Source organism: Nanorana parkeri, unplaced genomic scaffold (genome assembly GCF_000935625.1).
Source record: "Nanorana parkeri isolate BGI_ZX_2015 unplaced genomic scaffold, ASM93562v1 scaffold338, whole genome shotgun sequence".
Classification (NCBI taxonomy): domain Eukaryota; kingdom Metazoa; phylum Chordata; class Amphibia; order Anura; family Dicroglossidae; genus Nanorana; species Nanorana parkeri.
The window spans coordinates 724,090-749,041 of record NW_017306606.1 but is presented as its reverse complement, the minus strand read 5'-3'; the positions used below and the strand labels follow the sequence as shown (position 1 = coordinate 749,041).

Here is a 24,952-nt window from a genome sequence, read left to right as displayed (position 1 = left end):
GTTTTCCTTAAAAGAGAAGAAATGTGGTTATAATTTTGCTGCTGTATTTCTCTTCTGTGCTTGTTATTTACTAACAAACATCCTTCCTCCCTGAACACTATACAGCTCTGTCAATTAGAAGCTACATAGATGATTTCTATTCTTTTCCCTAGAACCCTCTGACCTTTTCTTCTCTTATGTCTGATAATTATGTTGTAGTTCACAAACAGAGGAGACAGTTTTCATAATCACATGTATTCACAAAACCCTTGTTGTCAATGCCATGAATGTAGTCTTTATAGCATGGCATGCAAATACGACTTAGAAAGGTGCAATAGGATAATGTGGGGGTTATTGCATAGTGCGGGACGCTTTTATTCACATCATTAGAGAATTCTTCAGGGGATTGTGATGTTTCAAACATAACTACTCAGAAAAAAAAAGGTTTTACATAATGACTTGCATGATGCTAAATGTGAAAGAGACCCTTTAAAAGGAGGCATTTACACTGTGTGTGTGCGTGTGAAGGGAAAGCAGCAGACAGTTCAGCAGGCTGTCTGCACCAGTTTTGCAAACATGGTTACATCTTACCCCCTTCCTGAAGGTTTCACTGAGATTGAAGTCTTTGGCATTGGCACAACACTTCTGATTGAAGGTAAGACCTTTTTGTACATGTCAGCTTCCCTGTCGCACCCTTCAGAAACATTACAGCAAGACACATGATTTTTATGATTTATAAGCTGTTCAGACATCTTGGTGTGCAGAAAACAAAAATGTAGAAATGAAGGCAGCTTAAAAAGTGTCTGTCAAACGAGACATAGGCACAACAGATACCTGTTAAGACCTTTAGAAGTTAGAAAAACCTTTTTGTTATGTATATGTACCACATATATGTTACTGTTTGCAATAGATCACAAAATAAGGATGCATAGGAAAAGCCATGTCCTCCTTTTTTAACCCTGCTGGTTTATTTAAAATGGTAAGCCCATTAACCCCTGAAAGCCAATTTAGTCTGGATCACAACCTTTCACTATCAGGCTTTTTCAATTGCAAATATTGTGCGAAATGATGTGCAAAGTGCAACAATTGATAGCAACCAATCAGGAATCACATTTCTCAAATATTTCAACCTTGAAGTAAAATCTGATTGAGTTAATTAGGTTACTGCAGAAAAGCTTGTACAAAGTATGAACTAGAATGCTGCTTCTATTAAAGGGTATTCAATAAAACATACAATTTATTCCCACTATATAGCTCCTAGGCATCCTCGGATTACTAGGCATCAGCTTTGCCTTGCAGATTAAAAAGAGAGGTTTTTACCAATAAATAAAATTCGAAGTATAGCCTGTATGTGTTTTAAAAAAACAATTATTCCTCTCTGGCGTTTATACGTAATACATAAAGTACAGTGAATTTGATTTGTACCCATGGCACAAATTACATAAGATGTTTTATCACTAGATGGTGATAATTAGAGCATAAACATCTACACATCTTTCAGATGGAATGCTTAGAAAAAAAAGTCAAATGCAATGCATGAGAACAAGATGCTACAAAATTTTGTAATTTTTGCTGCACTTAGGTGCTGTAATCTATTGCAATCTGCCAGATGGTGACCATACATTGTAGGAATATGATTGCATATCATGCCATTTAAAATCTAATCTGCTGATAACTTCTCTTTTGGAAATTATTCCTATTGACAATTGTCAGCAGCTAAATAATTTGAATAGTAAATGCTGATGTATGAAGGCCACATATGTCCATGTGAATACTCACTATAAGACTTATCATATGAGAAACATGACGTTGCCATGCTCTTCTTCTGCAACTGACTGGCTATTTAGCTGACTCTCGTGCGTCAGTACTTTAAATCTGTAACCTGGAACAAGTATGAAGATACGGACTGATTTTTTTCACTTTCCTTATCTACGTAATTGTTTTGGGGAAGTCAGGATAACAGCCTCAAAGGCTCACTTTATGTTCTATGTCAGTAGAGGAGAAAATAACAATTGACAGTTTGTGCAAATACAGCGTTATGATACATACTGAATCATTTTGCGCTTGTTAGTCATGAAACTGCAGATCATTAAATTATAATTCCATGCAAATCATTTGTATCAACCCATGCAGTGAGGCAACTCCTGCACTGCAAGGATTAACTGCTTGTTTTGGTCTAGGGAAGAAAATAAAAAAGTTATCCTCCCACCGATCCTCTGAAACGGCTTGCTCTTAGAACAGTCCTTCCAGCCTCTCTCCCCCTCTGCTGCAGCGGTCTAAGTTCCCATGATTCTTCACGTTCTATACACTGTGTATGGACATTAGGACGCCAAGGGACATATCACTGCTGAAGTGGAGCAGGAGAGAGGCTGGAGGGAGTGCTGTCACAGTTGGCTGGCTCGGAGGATCAGGCAAGTATAACTTTGTTAGCTTTCCTCCCAAGACCCAAAATGAGTAGTTAACCCTTGCAGTGCAAGAGTAGCAACACTGCAAGGGTTAATAAAACAATTTTGCCCAGAGTTTTTCTATAATGATACAAGATGATGTTTTTTAAACGTTCATTTTTGCCCTTAACCACTAGCATTGTCTTACAGCTCTACTTGGATTTGTTTTAAATGGCCTGACAATCGCTTCTTTCTACAAAATAAGAGAGCTCAGGACACCCAGCAACCTGCTCATAATCAGCCTAGCAGTGGCAGACACTGGACTGTGTATCAATGCTTTTGTAGCTGCATTTTCCAGCTTTCTAAGGTAAAATAAGCATTATTGATTCTTGTAATAAAACAGTAGTATACATTTCCAAGTACCATTTTGAATGTAAAGTGTACTGTATATGCTGATAAGAGGAGTCTGTTAGCCAAGCGCATGTAAATGGGCAACGTACAAAGGTTTTCCACTACTCCCAATGCTGAGGAAGGGACTTATGCAAACCAGACACTGGAGAGGAAGTTATAGGCTTGTCCAAAGAATGCAAAGTTTTTTCCGGGGGGGGGGGGGGAACTTCACCCTCTGGCGGTCTACCCCAATCAAAGTTTTTTTGGGGGGGGGGGGGGGGGAAACTCCTCTCACTGTGGTGCTGCCCCCACACTGCCAGGGTTAAATGTTTGTTTAGGTCTAGGGTACCTGGGAAAAGAACTTTTACTTACATGAACCCTAATCCCGCAGGCTTCCTCCAGGCTTCAAAACTGAAACCTGCAGCCTCTTCTTCCCTACGCTCTGGAAGTTAGAGGCCTGCTGACAACATCAAGTACAATGCAGGGCTCATGGCCCTACATTGTATCTAAGGATGCCGAGGGCAGCTGGAGTGTAGGGGAGACATCATCAGTGCTGACTGCCAGGGCAGTGGAGCTCAGGTAAGTAAAACTGATTTCCCTATGCCCTACCCAAGCATTTAACCCTTTCAGCTCCACTGAAGTACATGTAAACACATTTACTAAAATCTTGTATCATTTTTAACAGGTTAATGTACTTTCAAGATTCCAATTCTGGGACTTTACTTTAAATAATACCTGGTGATCACGCCATGAAGGTTCTTATTCTGCACTTCCTGTGATAGGGTGACAACACTTTGTCCCATCACACGCACTTTCAGTGGAGATTATAACTGGATGTGCTGTTGGTCATTTTATAGGCATGTTCCACCATTGTCACTATCAGGAACTCCACGTTGATCAATTACATGCAGCTAACAAAGGGGCGAGTGCATGTAGACACAAGTGACTGCCAAGAGGCTGGAAGGGATCAACAGCACTGAAGTGATTGTTTATGATATAGTGCTTGAGCAAACTAAATATCATTCGCTTGGGGTTACATCTACATTACGTGAATGTGAAGTCTTGGCTGTCCCCCCTCACATGCAATAAATTGTGCAGAATAATCACCAACTTTGGAAGAACATTATTGCTCTGTAAAGCAGAACATAAAACAGTGTTATTACAAATGCAGATTTAAACTGTGACTGTAAGCACAACCCGGCCAACAGACATTTAGCTCTGGAATTTTACTATTAGGACAGTGGCATTTTTTTTCTTTTAAAAATTAGATAGACAGATAGATAGATAGATAGATAGATAGATAGATAGATAGATAGAGCAATTTTGTTCTTATGTATGAGGCAGATATACAGGGCACAAATTAATGTAGCTCTTAATCATAAAAAATAAATGTTTAAAAGCAAGCAGTATATGTACCTGAATATGACTTGGTTTCAACCCTTTGCAGTCTACTGTACACCAAATCTCAGCCAGGGGGATGGAGAAGCACCACAAGCTTCAGTGTGCTGCTTTTCCTTTTATTGTCTGGGGAGGAGACCTGTAAGTAAAAGTGAAACTGCATCAGAGAAAGATTAAGTTCCCTACACTCCCATACAGAGCTGTGATATGTGGCAGAACTATTTAAATCTCAGGACTTGATGGACAAATGCAAATCATTTGGCAGGTAACACAGCTCTCTTATATTTTATGTGTGCATCTAACTATTTGCCCAGAGTTTAGGTTTCATACTCACACACTAAATCTAATTCAAATGCATGTCAAAACACAGTTTTCAAAGGTACCAAAGAAATATGGGGGTGCCCTTTCTTACCTCTTCTTCTAAAAATAACTAGTTTCCTGCCTGACATGCTACTCTGTTGACTTTAAGGCTTACAAGTCTCTGGGCCGTGTACATACTGGAATACAAATGCAAATCAGGAGTTCTGACTACTGTCACTTCCTGATCTGCATGCTTGTTCAAGGCTAGTGAAGAAATATTGAAGCCAGACAAAACCAGGCAACTAATATTTTCAAAAGGAGGTCAGCAATATCACTATTTCTATGTCCTTTAAGAGGTAGTTTAGCAAGTAAGATATACATAAGTCTTTCCATTTTAGTGGCTAAATTAGAATGAATTAGAATGATGAAAGGGAAATTATCCAAAAACTAAAATAAACTAAACAAAACCTGGGATCTACAGCAATATGGCTGCCTGATATTAAAGTCTCACAATACAAACTCTGAAAGAGGGCTACAATATGATTTACGACCATGTCTTCTGCAGTAGATAAATATGGAAAATGCTGCAAATGATATGAACATATGTACATATTTAAATGTCCTGATACATTCAAAGTGTATGCCATGCATAGCCAAAACCTTTTTAAATGGAGTTTGTTTTTGTTTTTTCATTTTCTTGCCTGTGTTTTGCTGCGTAGATATCCAAATTAGAGGAATTATTTCCAAAATTAGGCGAAATACCTTCTTAGACAGGTCAAAAGAACAAATGCAATTACTAGAAGATTTCCCTCAGTTCTTGCGTAATGGTACATTTATGGATTTCCTAGCAATTCCTGTCTCTGCGACAATAATCACAGAACAAATGGGAAGAGATATCCAGCCTAATGGAGACGCAGACAGAACTGCATGTTATATTTGGAAACTGTAGTAAGTTACGGTAGTTGATTGTAGTAAAGATGAAAATGGATACTGTGGCATGTATGGACATATTGATTGTGGGATTTACATGGCCATGTTCCCTATGGTAATGAGGTATGCACTTACCTACAAAACTGGAACAAAAAGGTTTTGTCTATACATACACTTTAACACAAAAAAAAAAAAACAATCAGGCCAATTTTATGACCAGTGTGTCCATTAATGCCATTGTAAATGCATACCTCATTACCATAGGGAACATGGCCATGTAAATCCCACAATCAATATGTCCATACATGCCACAGTATCCATTTTCATCTTTACTACAATCAACTACCGTAACTTACTACAGTTTCCAAATATAACATGCAGTTGTACTCGTGTTTGCCAATTTTCCACAGCAGATAATTATTCTGAGTCTTACAATCATGGGCCTGTTATCATAACAAAATCCAAAAAAAAACAATTTCAGGCAAAGCTATTTCTGAATGTAATTGTTATTGCAGCCACAAGTCTGGCATAGTAGTTCATTGAGAGCTATGTACCTAGGCAGAAACATTGTCTAAACTTGCGCAATGGCTCTGAGCTCAATATATTCAGACAGTGTGAAAAGTTAGCTGGTTCCAGTCTATCGTGTTCTAAGTTTTGTTATTGGTACAATTTGAAGTATGCGACAATACCATTCTTGTATGATTTAACATCAGTACACCATTTTAACAGGTATTGGCCGTATGGATCAGATGGATGTCAGATTCATGGATTCCAGGGATTTGTTGCAGCTCTGTCCAGTATCAGTTCATGTGCTGCAATAGCATGGGATCGCTATCACCAATATTGTACTCGTAAGTCTAAAGTTTATAACAGCAAACACAGGAATCTATACATGTGTGCATAATTGCATACAAAAAGGTGGTATTTTGCTCATGCCTGAGATTATTTTCGTTGAAATTCACATGCACATTAGGGGACACATTGTAATATTGATTATATTGCTCCTTTAGAAATGTTTAGTAATGACTACCGATGCACTGATACCTTTCAGATACTACACTAGTGCCGATACTTGGCATTTTCACGAGAACTACCAGGGTTGCAGTGGTTGTAGCTGGGATCTGGCTCTGGCGCTCCACCACTGTCCTGAAATCATTAGTCTGTATTGTTTTAGAAAAACTGTCACATGACAATAAAAAAAAATGTATCAGTACTTGTACTTGTACATATTGGGCAAGTATCAGTACTTGCAAAAATGGTATTAGTGCATCCCTGGAGCTCCGTGTGCTCCTTACAAATGACAGCTGCCTCCTAACTTTTGAATTTTTCTCTAGTCTAGTCTTGGAGCTGTATCTGTACTTGTACCGACTACGGTACTTGGTATCAGTGCATCCCTGGTAATGACAATCTACAAACACATACTTTTGGATTAATCACAGCTTTTTAGTCTTTGCATACCTTGTTTTTCAGTTCATCCCCATTCTTCTGACAGTGGCCATTTTTACTAAGGGCAGATTAATCCATCTCCCTGTACTTCCAGGAACTCAGACACATGTGACTAGGACATGTGACCATACACATCATCTCAGGGGAGGAAAATGCCTTTCCATGAGATTACAGATGAGATTTCCCAGCAATGCACTGCTGATGTAACCTTCCCAGGATGCAACACTTGGGCAAAATTACATCACTTGTGCCAAAGAGAACTAGGAAGTAGAAAACAAGAAATTTTAAGTAAAATGAAAATATGTTTGTTTAACTAATGAATGTAAGATGATTTCATATCAGCATGCAGAGCTGCATGCTGATGGGATTTTTAGTCAAAGGGGGTTAAAGGTCTGCTTTAATTCCTTTTTTTAACACAGTGTGGTTGTTACATATATAAGGGAGCTGATGGATGTAGTGGTCTCAAATAATAATGTGCAGGGGCTTAGTTCACCCAAGCCTACACAAAACTGTGATTTACCCCCCCCCCCCCCCCCTTCCCCCAAAGCCCAATCAGTTTCGGGAGTTGCCAGTGGATAATGCCACAGCCTCAAATTCGCACCAAGCTCCTGATCCTCACTAGCCTTGATGGGTCCTTTTACCATGAAGTTTGTGTGTGTGTATGTGTACAAATATCTGGAAATTGCACCACTAAAGATGCATATACTGTACATGCCTGAGCAAAGCCTAGTCCTTTTCGATCACACTAGGTGTTTGAAAAGAGCAAGGAAAGCAAGGATAGTCTGATGTTCTAGTATAAGGTGCATTACAGGAACCCAGCTCTGAAAGCCCCACTTTACATTTGATGCAATGTACTGTAAACAATAGATAATAAACAGTAATATTAAGTACTTGAAAGGCTGGCATCTGAGATTTAAAGGATAAGTGCACGTGTACTTTTTGTCTTCCCATGCTGTGCTATACTAGCCCAATTTCCCCTTCTCCTGATGCATACCTACCTCGCTATCATACCTCCGGCCTCCAGTGTTTGTTTAAATCCCACCAGCAGATCTTGAGTGTGCTGACTGCTCCTGCACAGTAGCTTTACATGGGGTTCTATCAGGCCCGGAGTCCCGAGACAGGAGACGCATAGGAGACATCCCTATGGGAAGCAGCTGCACAGGCAAGTCCAGCTCATCCAGCTGGCAGGATGTGAGCAAAAACTGAAGGCCGCAGGTACAATTGTGAGGTATGCATCTGGGGAAGGGGAGAACAAGTGGACTTATTCTTTAAATCCCAGGTGCCGCCCCTATTATTGTGAGTTAAGTATGCATCTAGGGAAGCGGTAGGTGGGCTAGTTTAGCACAGCATAGGGAGGCAACAAGTATCAGTACACTTTGTACCCTATTAATCTGAGGTTCCCTAAAGCAGTGTTACAGGTGATCAACATTTGTAACAAATTACCTACTGACAATAATGTTTAGGATGACTTAATCTGTGAAAACATACCTGTTATGGAGAAAATCTGGAGCAGCTGTGCATGGCAACCAATCAGCTTTTCTCTTTCATTTTCAAATCTTAACTGAACAAACTGAAGAGAAAAGCTGATTGGTTGCCACTGGCAACTGCCCCAGATTCTGTCTGCTCCAGTTTTGATAAATTCCCCCCATCATATCTATCAGACACTAGAAAGTGGACTGTTTACAAAAAGTCAACAAGCAATTAACAAAATAAGTTTATTATGCTCCAGCTGTTGACATATACATTAAACCTACAGACACCTATAAAAGTGCTCTTTGGTCGGCCTTACTGGAGTTTTAAAAAATGTGTACCCCAACTGCTAACACTCTCTCCAGCAGTTCATTAGAGACAAAAAGGCAAAAGTGCAGCGGAAACATGGGCCCCACTCCAAAAGTCTAATTTTGTTTCCTAAAAACAATAGTATCTTGCACTATAAAAGAATGATGTACTTTTCAGATGTCAAAGTTTTACTACAATTGACAAGAGGAGATCTGGAAATGCTGTAACTTTGAATAATTCCCAGCTTAAGTGTATAGTTTGTATGGCCTCCATGACCATGTGCTCTCATTGGCTGGCTGTTTATAAACTATTCATCCCCTGGGCCATGTGCTCATATTGTATAATGTGTACAGTATTGCTCCACTCTTTATCATGGCAGAACAATAGCTTGAAAAAATAATTTGCATAATAGATTAAAATCTGGTGACTGCTGCTTCTAAATGTATCTACAGGCAAACTAATTGTCTAAGGTCTTTGAGCATCTTTAGACTAGTTATTAAATATATTGTCCCATATTTCCACTATTTAAATAATGTCTACCCACTCATCGGTTAATGTTTTTTGGATATTTAGATTGCTATTAGTGTATTTCCTGCTCTTAATAACCCAATTACCGTATTTTGTCTATAAGACGCTCCGGACGATAGGACGCATGGCTTCTGTAACAGAAATTCTATGACAGAAATTCTGTCACAGAAGCTGCAGTTAGTGACTGCTGAGACAGGTGGCGCTGTCTCAGTAATCACACAGAGCAGACGAAGAACGCCGTTCTTCGTCTGCTCAATGAGCTCTATGGTGTGCTCCTATGGGGGATCGTGACGGGTCACAGTCCCGCAGAGGAACGGGGGACACAGAAAACCTCGGCGGGGGGCGGACACTATCGCCGATGCCGCCGCCGCTCGATTTAATACAAGGGATCTACTTAGATCGCTTGTATTAAACGAACAGCGGCTCCCACTGTACATTCAGCTCTGCTTGTCAGGAGCAGGGCTGAATGTACAAAAAGAAACTATTCGCCCGGCGCCCGAAACTGCATGTCCCGGGTGTCGGGCGATAGGTATTCGCTCCATGAGACGCAGGCACATTTTCCCCCTCCTTTTGGGGGAAAAAAAGTGTGTCTTATGGAGCGAAAAATACGGTATATATAATTACACCTGAATCACCGTTTGTGTCAGTGTTCGCACGGTGCTTATACAGATTAAGATCAGGTCCCTGATACCTGAGTGTCAAATTTTTAGCATCTAATGGTGGCCACAGACCTTACAACCAAAACTTTTGTCTTGCGATGGTTGTAATTAAAAAAACGTACAATCTGCACATCTTGGATAGGCAGATCGTACTTGCGATAATCGCAAGCCCGCCCCGCTGAGGGGCGGGTTTCCGTTGACCGCAATGCTGAAAGGGCAGTGTGCGCTTACGAACATGCCACACACCAGCCGACAATCGTACTATTCTCTGCGGGTTTTCGAACATGTTCCTAAAATAAAAGTCGTGCGACCGTATAGTAGTAACAGTCGCATGCCTTCCACAAACCTTGCGATATCCCACCCGTGATTATCGTACGATTAAGCCAAACTTGCAGATCCCCTTGTGGGTAGATGTGGTTGTGCTATGGCCGCATACATTGATAGATGAAGTTATCACAGTACTTCCTCTATTATACCATTGTGTATTCACAAAGATACTGTAGCTGTTATCTAATTTGTTATACAGGTATGTGTCTTTACCCAGCACATCATACATTATTTTGATTTATTAGGGCAGATTCCATTTTAATATCAAACATAGTTGGTAACATTACCCATTTCATCACAAGTATTTTGTTGGATTTCACAACATATGCTTACATACATTTTGCTATCCAGCATTGCGTGCCTTGCTTATTTCCAGCATAGGTAATAATTGCAAACAGCCAGCAACAGATTACTATGGGAGTGATCTACTACTGTAGGGAGAGGTCGGACAGTGCTGCAACAGCCCTGCCAAGCCTCCATAATAACAGGAAGTCTGGTGACATCATATGCCATAGCATAGTTTTTACATCGGCTTCTACAGCATGCTCCTAAGGATTGTTTCAGCCCCTGGGCTTAGTGGGGGGGTGCCAACTGTCACTGACAGCCAGGGGTTTAAGCCTAAGGCTAGGTTCACACCTGCATGACACCCGGGCAGTGCGTCCCGGGCCCGCGCGATCATGTGCTAGTGCACACAGCGGTTGACGCGCAGCCCCATTGATTTCAATGCGGTGACATCTGCACGGCAATCCCTAAAAAAGGTACATGTAACTTTGTTTGCGACACAGAACACGCTGCTTTTTTAGCAGGAAACCGCACAATCCGCCCGGCACGACTGGGATGCCATTAGAAAATAATGGCGCCCACAGCGCGATTGCCTGCAGTGGGCGGCTCCGTGACCGTGTGGCAATCCGCGCAGTTTTGTGTGCGATTGCCACGCGGTCAGGAGTTGCCCAGGTATGAACCTAGCCTAAACCCTACTGGGACCCAGAGGAGCCACTGATTCTCGGTGTCACTCTAAAACAATGCTGGAATCAATGAAAAGAAAAAAGGTGCAAGAAAATAATTACAGAAAAGATATTACAAAAAAGACAATAAGCAACAGTAAAGTAAACAGATTAAAATAGAAAACTACATAGCAGAATGCACCTTGTCTTTGGATCCATGCAGAGTAAGTTCAATCTGATACATCAGAGACACTGGCTTTCATATATAACCTTAGCATGCCGTCAAAAATTTGATGGTAAGTAAGAGCTTCAGTTGCCAAATGTAGCAGCTTGTTGTTGACCCTCTAGAGGGTGCCACCGAGCAAAAACCCATCCCATCAAAAGGTCTAAGGGGTGTGAGATAGCAATGCTGAAGTGTTTTATCATACTTCAGCAGGCACTCCCTTTGTTATGTGCAAAGTGCAGAGGTACTGTAACGTACAGAGTTCAGGGGATCAGGAGTGTGTTATGTAGAGTGAGCAGGGGGTCAGAAGTGTGTTATGTACAGATTGCAGGGGTCAAGAGTATGTAACATTTTGTGTAACTTACAAAGTGCAGGGAACAGGAGTGTGTTACATAAAGGGTGCTGGGGTCAGGAGTGTGTTACATGAATGGGTTCGGGGTCAGGAGTGTGTAACAGAGAGTGTCTGGGTCAGAAATATGTAATGTACAGCCTGCAGGGGTCAGGAGTGTCTAATAGAGTACAGGGGTTTGGAGTATGTAATGCACAGAGTGCAGGGGTCAGGAGTATGTGATGCATAATATAAATTAAAAATGAAAGTTTCTTATACAAAGTGTTTCAAGCAGCAAGCATTACATCTATATCTGTTGAATCAACTATATAGTATAACATATACAGAACCTGGCATTCAAAAAATCCCCTACTGTTATTATTGTAGGAAAAGGCTCATGTCCCATTATAAATGTAACCTCTGCATGGATCTTGGTTGGAGTTTACATTTCCATAGGGCTTCTTTTTCAAGGATATTTCTATGGATATCTCCTTCTCTACATGGGGATAATATCCTCTTCGCCCCTTGAAAAATACATGAGGAGACATCACCTCCACGGACATGTGAAAAATGATGGGAAGCATTAGAAAAGTGCACCACTTTGTACAATTCATATAATGATTGACCAAGTATGTGTTTTTCACAATGGAGAGAGATCCACACTACATCTACAGGTGAAACTCGAATAATTAGAATATCGTGCAAAGTTCATTTATTTCACTAATGCAACTTAAAAGGTGAAACTAATATATGAGATAGACTCATTACACGCAAGGCAAGATAGTTCAAGCCGTGATTTGTCATAATTGTGATGATTATGGCTTACAGCTCATGAAAACCCCAAGAACCCCAAATCCACAACCTCAAAAAAGTAGATTATTACATGCAATCAATAAAACAAGGATTGTACATAGAACAATATCGGACCTCTGAAAAGTACAAGCATGCATATGTACTCAGTACTTGGTTTGGGCCCCTTTTGCAGCACTTACTGCAATTACTTTTGCACGATATTCTAATTATTCGAGTTTCACCTGTAAATGAATCAACTATTTTGATGAGGGATTACCTATCACAATAGCATTGACCGTGTGACCAGGGTGATAACTGGTAGCCTTAAGGAGAGAATTCCCAGCAAGACTGCAACACCCTGCTGTAAGCCCTATACACTTGAAGATGATGTTGTAAGGCACTTATTGCTGATTTGTGGACTATTGAGGAGCTCAAGGCTTTAACACCCAAAGTTTATATAGCCAGGTAAACGACTGACCAAGGGCGGTACATGTGTGTCCACACATTGTCCCAGCCTTTCCAGCAAAGAGCTTATGCCCAACAGAATGGGGTGGTCCTCCAACACAGGGCCTGCTTTAAGTACTTTAGGAATATGATGGAAGACAGGAACAACAGGTGAATGCAACATAAGGAATTCTGCAGTTTTTCAGTTCCTTATCCCTGCTCCTGCTGGCAAGAGAGCATGTGGGGGGGGTTGGGTCTGATGAGGAGCAGCATAACGGACTGTCCCCTTGTTAAGGCTGCCATCCCATTGTGTGTGCAGAACTGTAGCTGCCCAGAATCAGCGTGTTGGGCACGAGAGAACATAGGCAGCAGCGCAGGTATCTGGGCCACCAGGCAAAAGATGTGGGAAATGTGCCCCGGGTGGCCATTGCTGGTGAACATGATAGCAAGGCTGCTATCTACCCGTCCCATGGATGCAATTGATGGGTAGACCTGTGAACAACCACCCAATTTAATGCATACTATCAACTAAATACATTCTGAACACAGAACAAGTGAATAACTGTCTGCCAAAGCATTTGGAAAGGCCTAAAATAAAGTCATAGAGCATTGCTTTACTGACCTGCATTGGATCATTATGAAATGCATTTGCTTATGCAATGATAACGCTGTATTACCTGTCTCTAAAAATTTTTATTGATGCCTATTTTGGTAAAATAAAACAACATTTAAAATAAACATTTTACAGGTAGCAAACTACACTGGAGCACATCAATTTCAGTGGTGATGTTTGTCTGGGGCTTCTCTGCATTCTGGTCTATGATGCCCTTGTTTGGTTGGGGTGAATATGATTATGAACCTTTAAGAACTTGTTGTACATTGGACTACTCTAAAGCCGACAGGTAAGTCTCCTTTGAGAAGAATTTGTAATTATTTTGTGAAATATGTAACAGCTACAGTATGCAACATTGGTGCAGTAGTAAAATGTATTATATAAATTAAAATGCAGGTAAAGGTTTACCTGCACTCAAAAAATGAAGATTTTTTTCTCTTGTGGAGCCCGAGAAATGTAAATTGTGTATAAACAAGACCTTGTGCCTTGAATGTCATATATGTTATCTGCAGTGCGAAATCATCTAAAACACTGCTGCTCCTGGCTGCTAGTCTCACATGATTTGGAGTGAGATTTGGTGATGTCACTAGTATATTGCTCACTGTTCTTCTATAAGCTTGTTGGAGAGGAAGCTGTACCTGAAGAAATGTAAAGCAAGCATCTCCCCTTTGCTGAGGTCATTATGTAGCTATGTTCTTCCTTCAACTCTCCAACTGCTATTTATTCCTCCACAAGACATCAGATCACCAATCATCAGGGGAGCAGCTTTAACATAAGCACAGCCCTGCACCTCTACCAAGATTGCCACCTTAACACACAACCAGAACCTGGAACAAGACATTGTAAATCAAAATTGGGGCAATACCAGCTGTAGAGAGTCTACCGATTACTCTGTCTTTTGTCTTCTGCTTGCCTTTTTTTGGCACAGCTTTCACAGTACAGGTCCTTTTTAACAACTAGCAGGCCAGGCTATTTCACAGGAACATACCAGTTTGTTTGTTTTTAAAGCTAATGTACTAATTTTTTCTAAATCGTTTTCCAACTGCTGCTCCTACCTCAATATACTATTATATGGATACACAACACTAGATCTACAACCAGCATGGCCTGTTATAAATACAGTTATGTGTTTATGTCTTGAGAGATGCATGAAATATGCAGAAAGAAAATGTGTGACTATAATGCTTTACTCTAATAGTGATTTTTATCAATAATTTGTTTTGACAGAAACTTCATCTCTTACCTTTTCCCCCTGGCATTCTTTGAGTATCTAATCCCTCTATTTATCATGATAACTGCATACCAGTCTATACACCAGAAGCTGAAGAAAAGTGGCCAGCTCAAGGTAATGCTAAGTTCTCACAATGACTGAGGCCCCACATTTTTTGGGGCAGCTCATAATAAGCTTGTTGGGGAATAAAGGGATTATCCCTGATTCTGTATTAGGTGAATACAATCAACTGTTTCTACTGAGAAACTTTTAAGCATTTGAATTTATGCTGATGTAATAGCTGGAACATTTATGTAACTTGTTCATTTAGGCAAAGCTTTGAATGTGGTTTTAATTCTTAATAGCAGCTCAGAATAAAATGACTTTGAGGTCTAACCAAGACGCCAGCCAGCTGGCTTGCTCAGCGGTTCTTGAGATACTCTGTCTATTCATGTGAAAACAAAGACCTAGATAGGAGGATGGTCAGGGCGGCTAAAGTTTTGTTGTAGAAAAATTGAAGGGCATTAAAGCAAACTTTAAATAGATTTCTTAATCTAGTGAAGGTTTAAAATTATAGCTAATACCCTCTCTGTCAGAACATATTTAGATTATGCTATAGTTCATTGGGATACTGTTTTTAAAGGGGAAATTATATCTACTGATCATTTGCTACATTAAAATGCTGTTTTACAATCAAATGGACATTACATGGAAGTTTTAAAAATTATATAAACATTATATGCAACAATATATTAAACAATATTAGTAAATGTAGTGCCATAAGCAATGTATCTCATAAATCCGTTAGTAGGATTTATTTCAAGTAATTGTAAACAACAACAAAAAGAATTGTATATCAACAAAATGAGCAATATCAAAATGAAAACAGAAATATTTAGCTTTTAATTTATTGATAAAGTTTGACTTTTGTCTGTTAAGCTGTTTATGGCTAGAAAATACTGAAATACCTTTCAACAACACAGCATCTTCTTTGACTAAGGTGTTAACAAAATAAGCTAATAGAAAACCACAGAAATCTATTAAATCTGACAAGGATGATATTTTTATATATGCAGCACATGGCAATGAATGTTACACTGGGATCAGGGTTGGATTTCCCACAAGGCCACCGAGGCCCGGCCACGGGGCAGCAGGGAGCAAAGCCACCGGCGGGTAGTTTTTTTTCTACATTTAGCCCTGCTCTGGGCAAGTAGGGTTAAATGTACAGCCGCTCGTTTTGTACAAGTGATCTCAGCAATGGGGGGGGCGCATTGAGGAACCCGGCCCTGGGGCAGCAGAGAGTAAATCCGGCCCTGACTGGGATATAAGCAAAAGAGAGTCTACAAATAGAAAGGAAATCTTATTGTAGGCTTATCAACACATGTGACCAGACTCAAGGCTGAATTATTTCGTTAGGTAAAAAACACTGCACACATTGCTTCCACCCCCATAAGGGTGATTTTCTGACACAGAAAAGAAATTGACAGAGGATATTTAATAAAGAGTTTTCACTCTTAAGTGCAGCAAATCACAGCAACTAATTAGTATCCATCATATATTGGTTTACCGTCAACAGAGTGCTTCTCATTGGCTGCTATAGCATTAAAACTCTTTATTGAATAACTCCCCATTCACACATGAGCATTCTGTGAATGTGAAAAATGTGCGATAAGCTTTAAAACTTTTTATTGAATAACTCCCCATTCACACATGAGCATTCTGTGAATGTGAATAATGTGCGATTTAACGCACATCCGCAAAATGTGTCAAAAATGCAAAATGCACTTGATGTGCCATCATCCGTTAATGGCACCCTAAACACAGTGGGGCAAATGCAAATTTTTTTCTCCCACGTTTGCATGCATTAAAAAGCGCACAATCGGGTCACAAGCACAGAGGAAAAAAGCAGGTGCAGGAACCCGTTGAAACCTATGGGGACGTGAGGCAAACGTAAGAAGCAAAAATGTGCACGAACGCAACACATCTTCCCAGTATGCCTACTTGTGAATGGTGGCTAAGGGTGCAGGTGCTTATTTATCAGCTAGGCCTAAAAGGCCAAACCTTGTAAATTAAGCAAACAAGGAACAACTACTGATTACATGCAATACTACTGATTCCAGTCTCTTTTCATTTGGGATGAAACTGCATCTCTTGTGTCTGCTCTTTTTCGTTTAGCATGTAAGGTGTGTTGGGAAGTGTTAGAATTCCTACTACAATTATTATTTATAAAAACCATAGAAAAGAAAATAGGAGCTGTTTTTGATAGTGATCAATAAGGTTTATTTTTAATCTGATTAGTCATTAGGGACAGAAATTCTTTTTTTCCCCATTTTATTTTCTCCAGTTTTTAGATTTGAAATTATACCTGTTCAGGTATGTTTTAATATTATTGTTATAGCAAATGCATATTATGTGACTACTAATTTAGCTACAATTTGCAAATTAACTGTTGAATTATTTTCCACCTTGTTTTTAAACTCTATATTCATTTAGGAACAATTATGTGAAAATGAATTAAAATTGATATAATTAAATAATTATGATCATGAAACTACCTTAACCTCCCTGGCGGTATTCCCGAGTGTGGCTCGGGGTTAATTTTCAGTACCAAGAGCGGTAACCCCGAGCCACACTCGGGATTGCGCAAAAGTGTCACTTACATTGTCCCTGCGAGCCCGCAGTGTCCTCTGCTGTGTTCGCCCGGCCGATGCCGGCATTCGGCTTTCAGTTCCGTTTTTGGGCGTCACAGCGGGGGGCGGAGCCGCCGGGAAATTCAAAAGTGCACACGTGACATTTACACAGAATACATACAATACAATGTAATCTGCTATAATTACATATATTTATCAAACTATTATAATTATTTATTATATTATCATTTCTTATAATTATTTATAATATTATAATTTATAATTTCGTGTTTCAAACTTGATCATACCCGGGATGTCTACTGGACTCTTGTTTGGACAAATTTAGGTGAGTTATTTTTTCCGTTGCTGCCAAAGTAGAACTCAAGATTGTATTTTTCCAAAAGCCCACCCACATTAAACATAAAAAAAATGTGGCCAAACTGTACTTACCCTTCTCAACGCTCCAGCAATGTCCGCTACTACCACTGTCAACTGCTGGCAGTCATCTTCTAGATTGAATGACAGTCTGTGTCATTCAACCCACTTCATGTGAGCCCGGGCTATTAAACACCCCATGGGCATGCATCATCACTCACCACTCAGTCCAGGAGGAAGGACCCCTTCCGTTGCTGCCAAGGAAGAAGAGGAAGGGCCTGTGACACTACTGGACAAGCCAAAAGACTGATGCGACAAAAGGTAAGTATAGGATGTTGTTATTTCATTTTGGGAGGGGGGAATGGTGTTCAGGGATATGTGGCTGGAGTTCTAATTAAAGATCCAGATTGTGTCCCAAACACACCCTCTGGCTGTATTTCTTGGCATTAGCAGCAATATATGTTTGTAAAGGTGTCCATAAATGTTTAAGAATTGCAAGGGGGTGTGATATGACATTACTTTAAAAGTCAGTCAAATGTTCCTAGTTATGGTTTAGCTGTAGGCTCTAGTAAATTGTACTTGATGGCTCGTTATCAGATGTAAGTTGGCTCCTGTAAACATAAGATGATAAGAAGAGACACAGCTTGTCAACTTGTATATATGATTTTGTTTTGATGTGTTGGTGTGTTGAGGACTGGCACTATTCATTTCTGTTCTGGTGGGAGGATGGTATTCATAGTATGGATTAGTGCTGCAAAGTGATTTGTAGACTAAAACATTATAGAATGACTTCCTTGCTCCAAGAAATGTTTGTTGCACAGCAAGGTAACACTGAAACAGATAGGAGAAAAAAATTAAAATAGTAATTACCAGCAGAGTTCATTAATATTCAGATATGTGAAATCCAACAGACATCAAGTGAACCTGAATGTCAACTGGCTGAATACATCTGAAATTCTACTTGATTTAAAAATGTATTGCATAGATTTATAATCTCAAATTAAATAGGGTTTTAATTTTTACAGACGAACACTGGATTACCGGTAAAATCACTGATTATATGCTGGGGGCCATATTCCCTGCTATGCTTTTATGCAATTATTCAGGATGCAACAATCCTGTCACCAAAATTAAGGATGGTAAGAAAATGGCTTAATTCTGTTAAACATGTTTTCTGAGATTGAAAAATATTAATTCTACAAGTTATGGTTCTTTAGAGGTTGTAGACATGAAAAATGGCTGCTAACTATGGGGACCAGCCAATGATAAAAATGTAACGGGGAGTATGTAAGAAGCATTTTTACCTAGTGGTGGATAAAATGCATGTGCTACTAGACAGGACCTTTAAATAAAAAACTATGCAGAGTGCAAACTCATACTTGGCACAAGTGAGGTGACAAGCAGCACAGGCAGGATATGAAGGTATTTCTAGGAAGAGCTTTGGGAATTTAACTTGCCAATGCAAACTGACCTGTTTACATGACTGAATATTGAGGAATCATGATAGGGGTTAGGGAGTGTCCAAACAGGTATTATGCACAAGAGTGTAGGGAAGAGCTAGAACCTCTTTTGGGGTTTTGTTGGTATCTGGGGCTCCAGTAGGAAGATTTCCCCTCACCACCTGATCTGCTGATAACATTTACCAGACCGGAGGTGAGAGGAACCATCCAACATCAACAAAGAAATAAAGAAAATGATTTCTTTAGTAGAGTGGGGAAATACTAGAATCCCTGTGAGATTTTTATCTCTGTTTCAGATTTCTCTAACAGAACCCCAAATAGCAGTAAAAACCATACTGAGTTTTAATCCTTCCCCACTCTATCTTAAAAAAGGGTTTGGGTTTGACATACACTTTAAATGCCTATTGAATGAACACTTTCAGGTGCATGACACTTTAATGTGGTACCATATTTGCAGTCCTGACTAACAGGTTATTTACCTAGGAATTAGACCTGAATGTAAGCCTTGCCTAAAGGTGGGATTCCTGGAAGCGTAATATAGATATTATAGACATTCCTGTCAATGCACAACCCTAGCTAACTGCATCTACAATAAATATACCTGCCATTACCAGAAAGCAAGAAATAAATAAAAACAGACCAAAAGATTCGGCAAAACTGGATTGACAACCCAAGTGAGCAGGGCTGTCAGCAAAATTACCCTGGCAGCAAAAAATACCATGGTATATACTGCAATTGTACATTACATTGCACGTGGACAGACAGAAAAAAAGACAATTTTGGGGGCACATAAATAAAATTAAAAGAAAACATGACATTTTTATCTGGTAAACTGCTAGGTAAGATTTTATTTTCTCAAACAATGGATACATTTTCTAGAGTATATAAAACAATTTAGTATTTGACTTTGCTCAAACTAAGCCCAGGTCACATCTTTTTGCAGATGCCTGCTGTCTTGGCCAAGATGTCCCCTGCTGTGAATGCCTATGTGTATGGACTTGGAAATGAGAACTACAGAGGAGGAATCTGGCAGTTCCTCACTGGGCAAAAAATTGAAAAAACAGAAACTGACAATAAAGCTAATTAACACAATTTGCAGCCCCTTTTCTGTTTCACACTGTAATGGACAATAATCAGTGTTTAAAAAAGTGTTTGGATTGCTGTGCCTTGAAACAGTTGTAGTGTGAAACCGTACAGCCAGCGAGGATCTACTTACAATGTATTTCATGTTTTGTTTCTTGTATCTTTAACTAAAAGGACAACAAATATGTACAATAAAAAGGGGTGTCTAGGCAATGTATTAATGCTATGTAACAATGATTTTGTGCCTTAATAAAGATATACTGTGGTTTATTAATGCAAGGCCTTAAAATAAACAATCATAGGCATTTAATATTAAGTAAAGCTGAAATCCAGACAGATATAAAAAACACAAAATTATGCAGTTCTGTATTTATTCAAAGATCATTAACAGTATTTGTTTTAATGCAAGCAGATTAAGTACCTGAATTTCACCTGGTATCAGCATATTGCAGTCAGTCAGTTGTTTTGCAGAAGGGGCATACTATAAGAAGGAGAGAGAAAAGTGACAGAGAGATGGGCTCACCAGTCTACTTTTTCTCCTTTTACTGTCCAGTCACAGACTGGAGGAGGCACAAGATCTTTACATATAACTGTATTACAGCAGAGAAAAATTATGTCTCTTGCCTATTCAGATAAGGGTTGCACTGTGTGGCAGAGCTTTCAAAGTCTCAAAACTGGATGGACAGACTTACAATTTCTTTGACGGATAAATTAGCTCCCATATGTTTATTTTTCTGCCTACTTAGCTGTTTGCCTGGAGTTTAACTTTAATATCACTTTAAGTAAATATTTAGTCATCATTATTTGGTGTACTTATGGCACTTTTTGTGTAGAAGAATGTCTTAAGATAGGTATATGAAGGGTTGTTCATTTAGATCTTCTTAAGAAGACAACCCTATGTAAAAATGTACTTGCAAATGAAAATATGTAGATATTCTTCTATTATACTATGTGCTTTATCTAAAGTTTTATTATGATAAAGAAGAGGAGAATTTTCTTTATCTTTTGGATCAAAACTCTCCAAGTCAGTCCTACAGGGCCATTATTCTCACACAGTTCTCAAACTTTTCCAATTAGCAGACGATGTATAGAACAACGTTTAGTTCCTTAAGAACATTCATTGTGTGCTCCATATTCTGCCCTTTAGGCAATCCCACTAGCATGAAGTTATCAATTCTAGGTGATACCCTGCAGCTATGTGCTCACATTAAAAGGTTTTCTGAACATTACATTACAAATTCTTTGATTTATTTGATTGTTAATCCCTGTATTAATACCCATTGCAGGTCTGATCTTTCAAGCTTATACTAACATAAAATACATGTTCTTCTGGTGAGCGAGGGCTCTTTTGTTCCACTCCATACAAGACCTGGGCCATCAGGCTGTTTCTGATTGTAGTAGCTGGAGGCTCCGGGAAGCATATACATCAAAGCAAGAGCAGTTGGGAGGGGGTCATTACTGAAATTGGGTATGGATCGGGAGATGGTGAGAGAGGCAGCAGCTGAGCCAGGGTACAGTGCAAACAATGACAATGGAGCTCCAAAAGCCATCATTGATACTGTATAAGTACAGAAGTGAAAGAGAAGCCAGGAGGGGGGCCATTAATGGAATGGGGTACAGATCCGGATGGGGTACAGATGGTGATGCTTACTGGTCTCTTGTAGTGATCTGGGCTACGGACTGTGTCAGGGGTGATTTTATAGCTCTATGATATAGATACTAGTACCTCTGTTCCAGGCGTACAGTGCTGAAAGGGAGGGAGCACTCCACATGATGCAGCAGTTTGTAATGCCCACTTCAATTACAGGCACCACAAGGAAACATGGGGATTGTAGTTTAGCAAAGGGCAGGAAGCTGATGTATCACCTCATCCACACTGGTCTTTAGGGAGAGTCGTAACTAATGAAAAATGGCAGCCACAGCTACACAAATTGATCCAGTAAATGCACACATTACCATGTTAGAAAAAATATTTTAACAATACTAATACAACGTTTTTTTTAGTGAAAAATATTCTTTATTAATACTTGATGTTGGGAAAGAGACTTAAGTTGACACAGGATGTGATCTACCCTATCCTGTCCTGCTCTACTGTCACTCCTCTCACTGCCGGGGTGGGGGTCGCTGTGTAAATGTTAAAAAATGGCCCTCTGACATAGGGGTCTATGCACTAAGCTGCCGTAGGCAGCCAAGTGAATGACCGACCTAAGGCTGTTCACTTCAGGCTGGTACGGCTAATTTTTGGGACCTGATGGAGAACTGCAGCAGAGGGCGGGTACAATGCTAGTTTGCTATTGGCTATTGCAAATTGAAATAACCAATAGGAATCTAGCAATGCATTCCTATGGCCAAAATTGACATAGTTACATAGTTAGTCAGGTTGAAAAAAGACACAAGTCCATCGAGTCCAACCTATAGAGGTAAAAAAAACAAAAGAAGAAAAGCTTTTTGTGTACTGGTGCCCAAAACTGAACCGCATATTCCAGATGAGGTCTGGAGGTCTTATTTTTATTTCTTTTCTATTCTGACACGGCTCCATGTCAGAATAAAAATTAATAGTCCGTACAGCAGCCCTTCGGTTCTACTGAACCGAAGGGGTCCTGGGGCCGAAGGATCGGCCGAAGCTACGGCTAGATCCTTCGGCTGCTTTGTGAATAGACCCCATAGTGTTTTTTAAACACTGTTCAAACACCATATAAAGAGATACAAAGTACCTTTGTTACTTTTGCATCTGTTCTATTAAATTCCTATGCAAATCAAATGGCTTTCAATCTGCATATGATATCAGCTAAATCAACCTGAGGAGTAAAAGAAAAATGCTTAAGCTGGCCATACACTGTTATATTTTTTTTTTTGTTCAGCCTGCGGACACCATACTCTCCAATTGTGTCCTTTGTATTCAGGCAGAAGCTGCTGTCAGAAAAACCAAACAGTGATGGCAGCCAATTGGCTACCATCACTGTTCACCCCAAAATTTTCCATCTGGCTCCTTTGATTTCCTGATCATGGGATGCTGGATGGAAGGGAGCCGTCATTAAGAACCAGCTGAAACTCTCACCGTGTATGGCCAGCTTTAGTTTACCCTCATCAGCCCTAATTAACTCATTTTAACCTGATCACCTTACCTATTATTTTCCTGCAATTTTTTCTTTTTTTTTAATTTCTATTTTTCTACCATAAAACTTTTTTTTTTTTTCGTACAGTTAGTTTATTTTTTAGTGGTGCATAAAAAAAAGGGGCAAATGTGGAAAAAAAAAGCCTTTCTTTTATTTATAAATAATAGAATTTTTTGTCATTTCAAACAGAGCAAATCATAGAATAAATGATTTCAGTGCTAGTTTTTTAAACTAGCACTGATCAAAGTATAAAATACTTTTTTTTGTTTTTGAATTGCGTAAAAAGAAAATCATATTTGGCAGATGATATCACAAAAAGAAAGCCTTGTTTATCTCCAAAAATCCATTATATGTATTACTTTGTTATCTTAAACTCATAATAAACCCTTGGGGTTTTTTTTTTAATTCAGCACAGTAGATCCACACTTACTTGATTAGCTTTTTTTGTTTTCAATTGCCCCATTTCATTTATTTTTTCCAGTTTTTATAGTGCGGCCCTCTCCTCCTATTTGCAGTTGTCTCCTTTACCCAGCAGGTTGCAAAGGAGACACCTGTGCGTGTACGCTACCAGCCAGCAACTGAGTCGGGCAGTGTGCGTCAATTAACACACACACAGCACTCAAAAAGCCACGCCCCTGCTCCTGCCTCCTCACAGCAATTTGACAGGCAGCTGCAGACACCTATCACTTCCCTGTACTCACTGTCCCCGGGATCCCTACGTTACAACCTGGAACTTTTGGGGAGCAGCGCAAATATCTTGGAGCAGTGAACATGGACCAAAGCTAACAGAGTTATTCACAAAAGGGTGAAGAGTTTGGAGAAGGCAGGACAAGTGAACAATCTAGGACAAAATAGCTGAACTGGAAAGTGAGCTGAAATGGAAATTTTTTCCAAATCATCTATTTTGGCCTAGAATGTTCACTTCTCCTGCCTTCTCCAAACTCTTCACCCTTTTGTGAATAACCCTATAAGTGTTTGGAGGTGGGGGCATGCAAAGGTACTGGCGCATTTTTTACCTTAATGCAAATAATTTATTTGTAAGGTAAAAAAAAGCGCATAGCCTATAGTACTACTTTAAGTAATGACAAAGTTACTGCTGAATAAACAGGCCCATAGCAGAAATTCAAAAATTGCTCTGGTCCATAGGGGAGGTACAGGTGTGAGAGCCAAAGTGGATACAGAAAGTTCTATATGCCTTTATATTTATTGTAGTTTGGCAAGGTGTAAGCAGGAGTCATATAAACGCATCAGTCACTGTTGACAATTTTTTGCATGATTACTTTTTACAGGTATATCCTGTAAGTGCTGAAGATTAAGTAGAGAATAATGTATGACTTTCAGAACTTGTCACAAGGATGTTGCCATTTTCTTGAACTACTCTAATAGGAAAAAACTACAGAAAAGTTACAAGTTTTTTTTAAAACACACACGCTACAATAATAATTAACCTTTAAATCCATAATATATACAGGTGAAACTCGAATAATTAGAATATCGTGCAAAGTTCATTTATTTCACTAATGCAACTTAAAAGGTGAAACTAATATATGAGATAGACTCATTACATGCAAAGCAAGATTTTTCAAGCCGTGATTTGTCATCATTGTGATGATT

At 39.5% G+C, this 24,952-nt stretch overlaps 1 protein-coding gene across 3 annotated transcripts; it reads left to right on the top strand.

Moving 5' to 3' along the window:
* The first annotated feature begins 463 nt into the window (after positions 1–463).
* RGR (retinal G protein coupled receptor) lies at positions 464–20,497 on the top strand. Of its 3 annotated transcripts, XM_018558415.1 has the most exons (8): positions 464–634; positions 2,574–2,730; positions 4,806–4,807; positions 6,095–6,232; positions 13,600–13,753; positions 14,692–14,809; positions 18,705–18,818; positions 20,083–20,497. In XM_018558415.1, exons 1-8 carry the CDS (start codon positions 556–558, stop codon positions 20,224–20,226), a joined length of 906 nt encoding a protein of 301 aa, XP_018413917.1. In that variant the 5' UTR covers positions 464–555; the 3' UTR covers positions 20,227–20,497. The 3 variants fall into 3 exon arrangements, with proteins under 3 accessions (XP_018413917.1, XP_018413916.1, XP_018413919.1); XM_018558414.1 differs by lacking the exon at positions 4,806–4,807 and having other exon boundaries at positions 6,111–6,232; XM_018558417.1 differs by lacking the exons at positions 4,806–4,807; positions 18,705–18,818 and having other exon boundaries at positions 6,111–6,232.
* Positions 20,498–24,952: the final 4,455 nt, after the last annotated feature.

Bases quoted from the DNA above. Each gene is read 5' to 3' on its own strand.
- RGR (XM_018558415.1), top strand. From the start codon at position 556: ATGGTTACATCTTACCCCCTTCCTGAAGGTTTCACTGAGATTGAAGTC. The intron at 6,233-13,599 runs GTAAGTCTAAAG...AACATTTTACAG, and splicing joins CTATCACCAATATTGTACTC to GTAGCAAACTACACTGGAGC. The intron at 13,754-14,691 runs GTAAGTCTCCTT...TTGTTTTGACAG, and splicing joins GACTACTCTAAAGCCGACAG to AAACTTCATCTCTTACCTTT.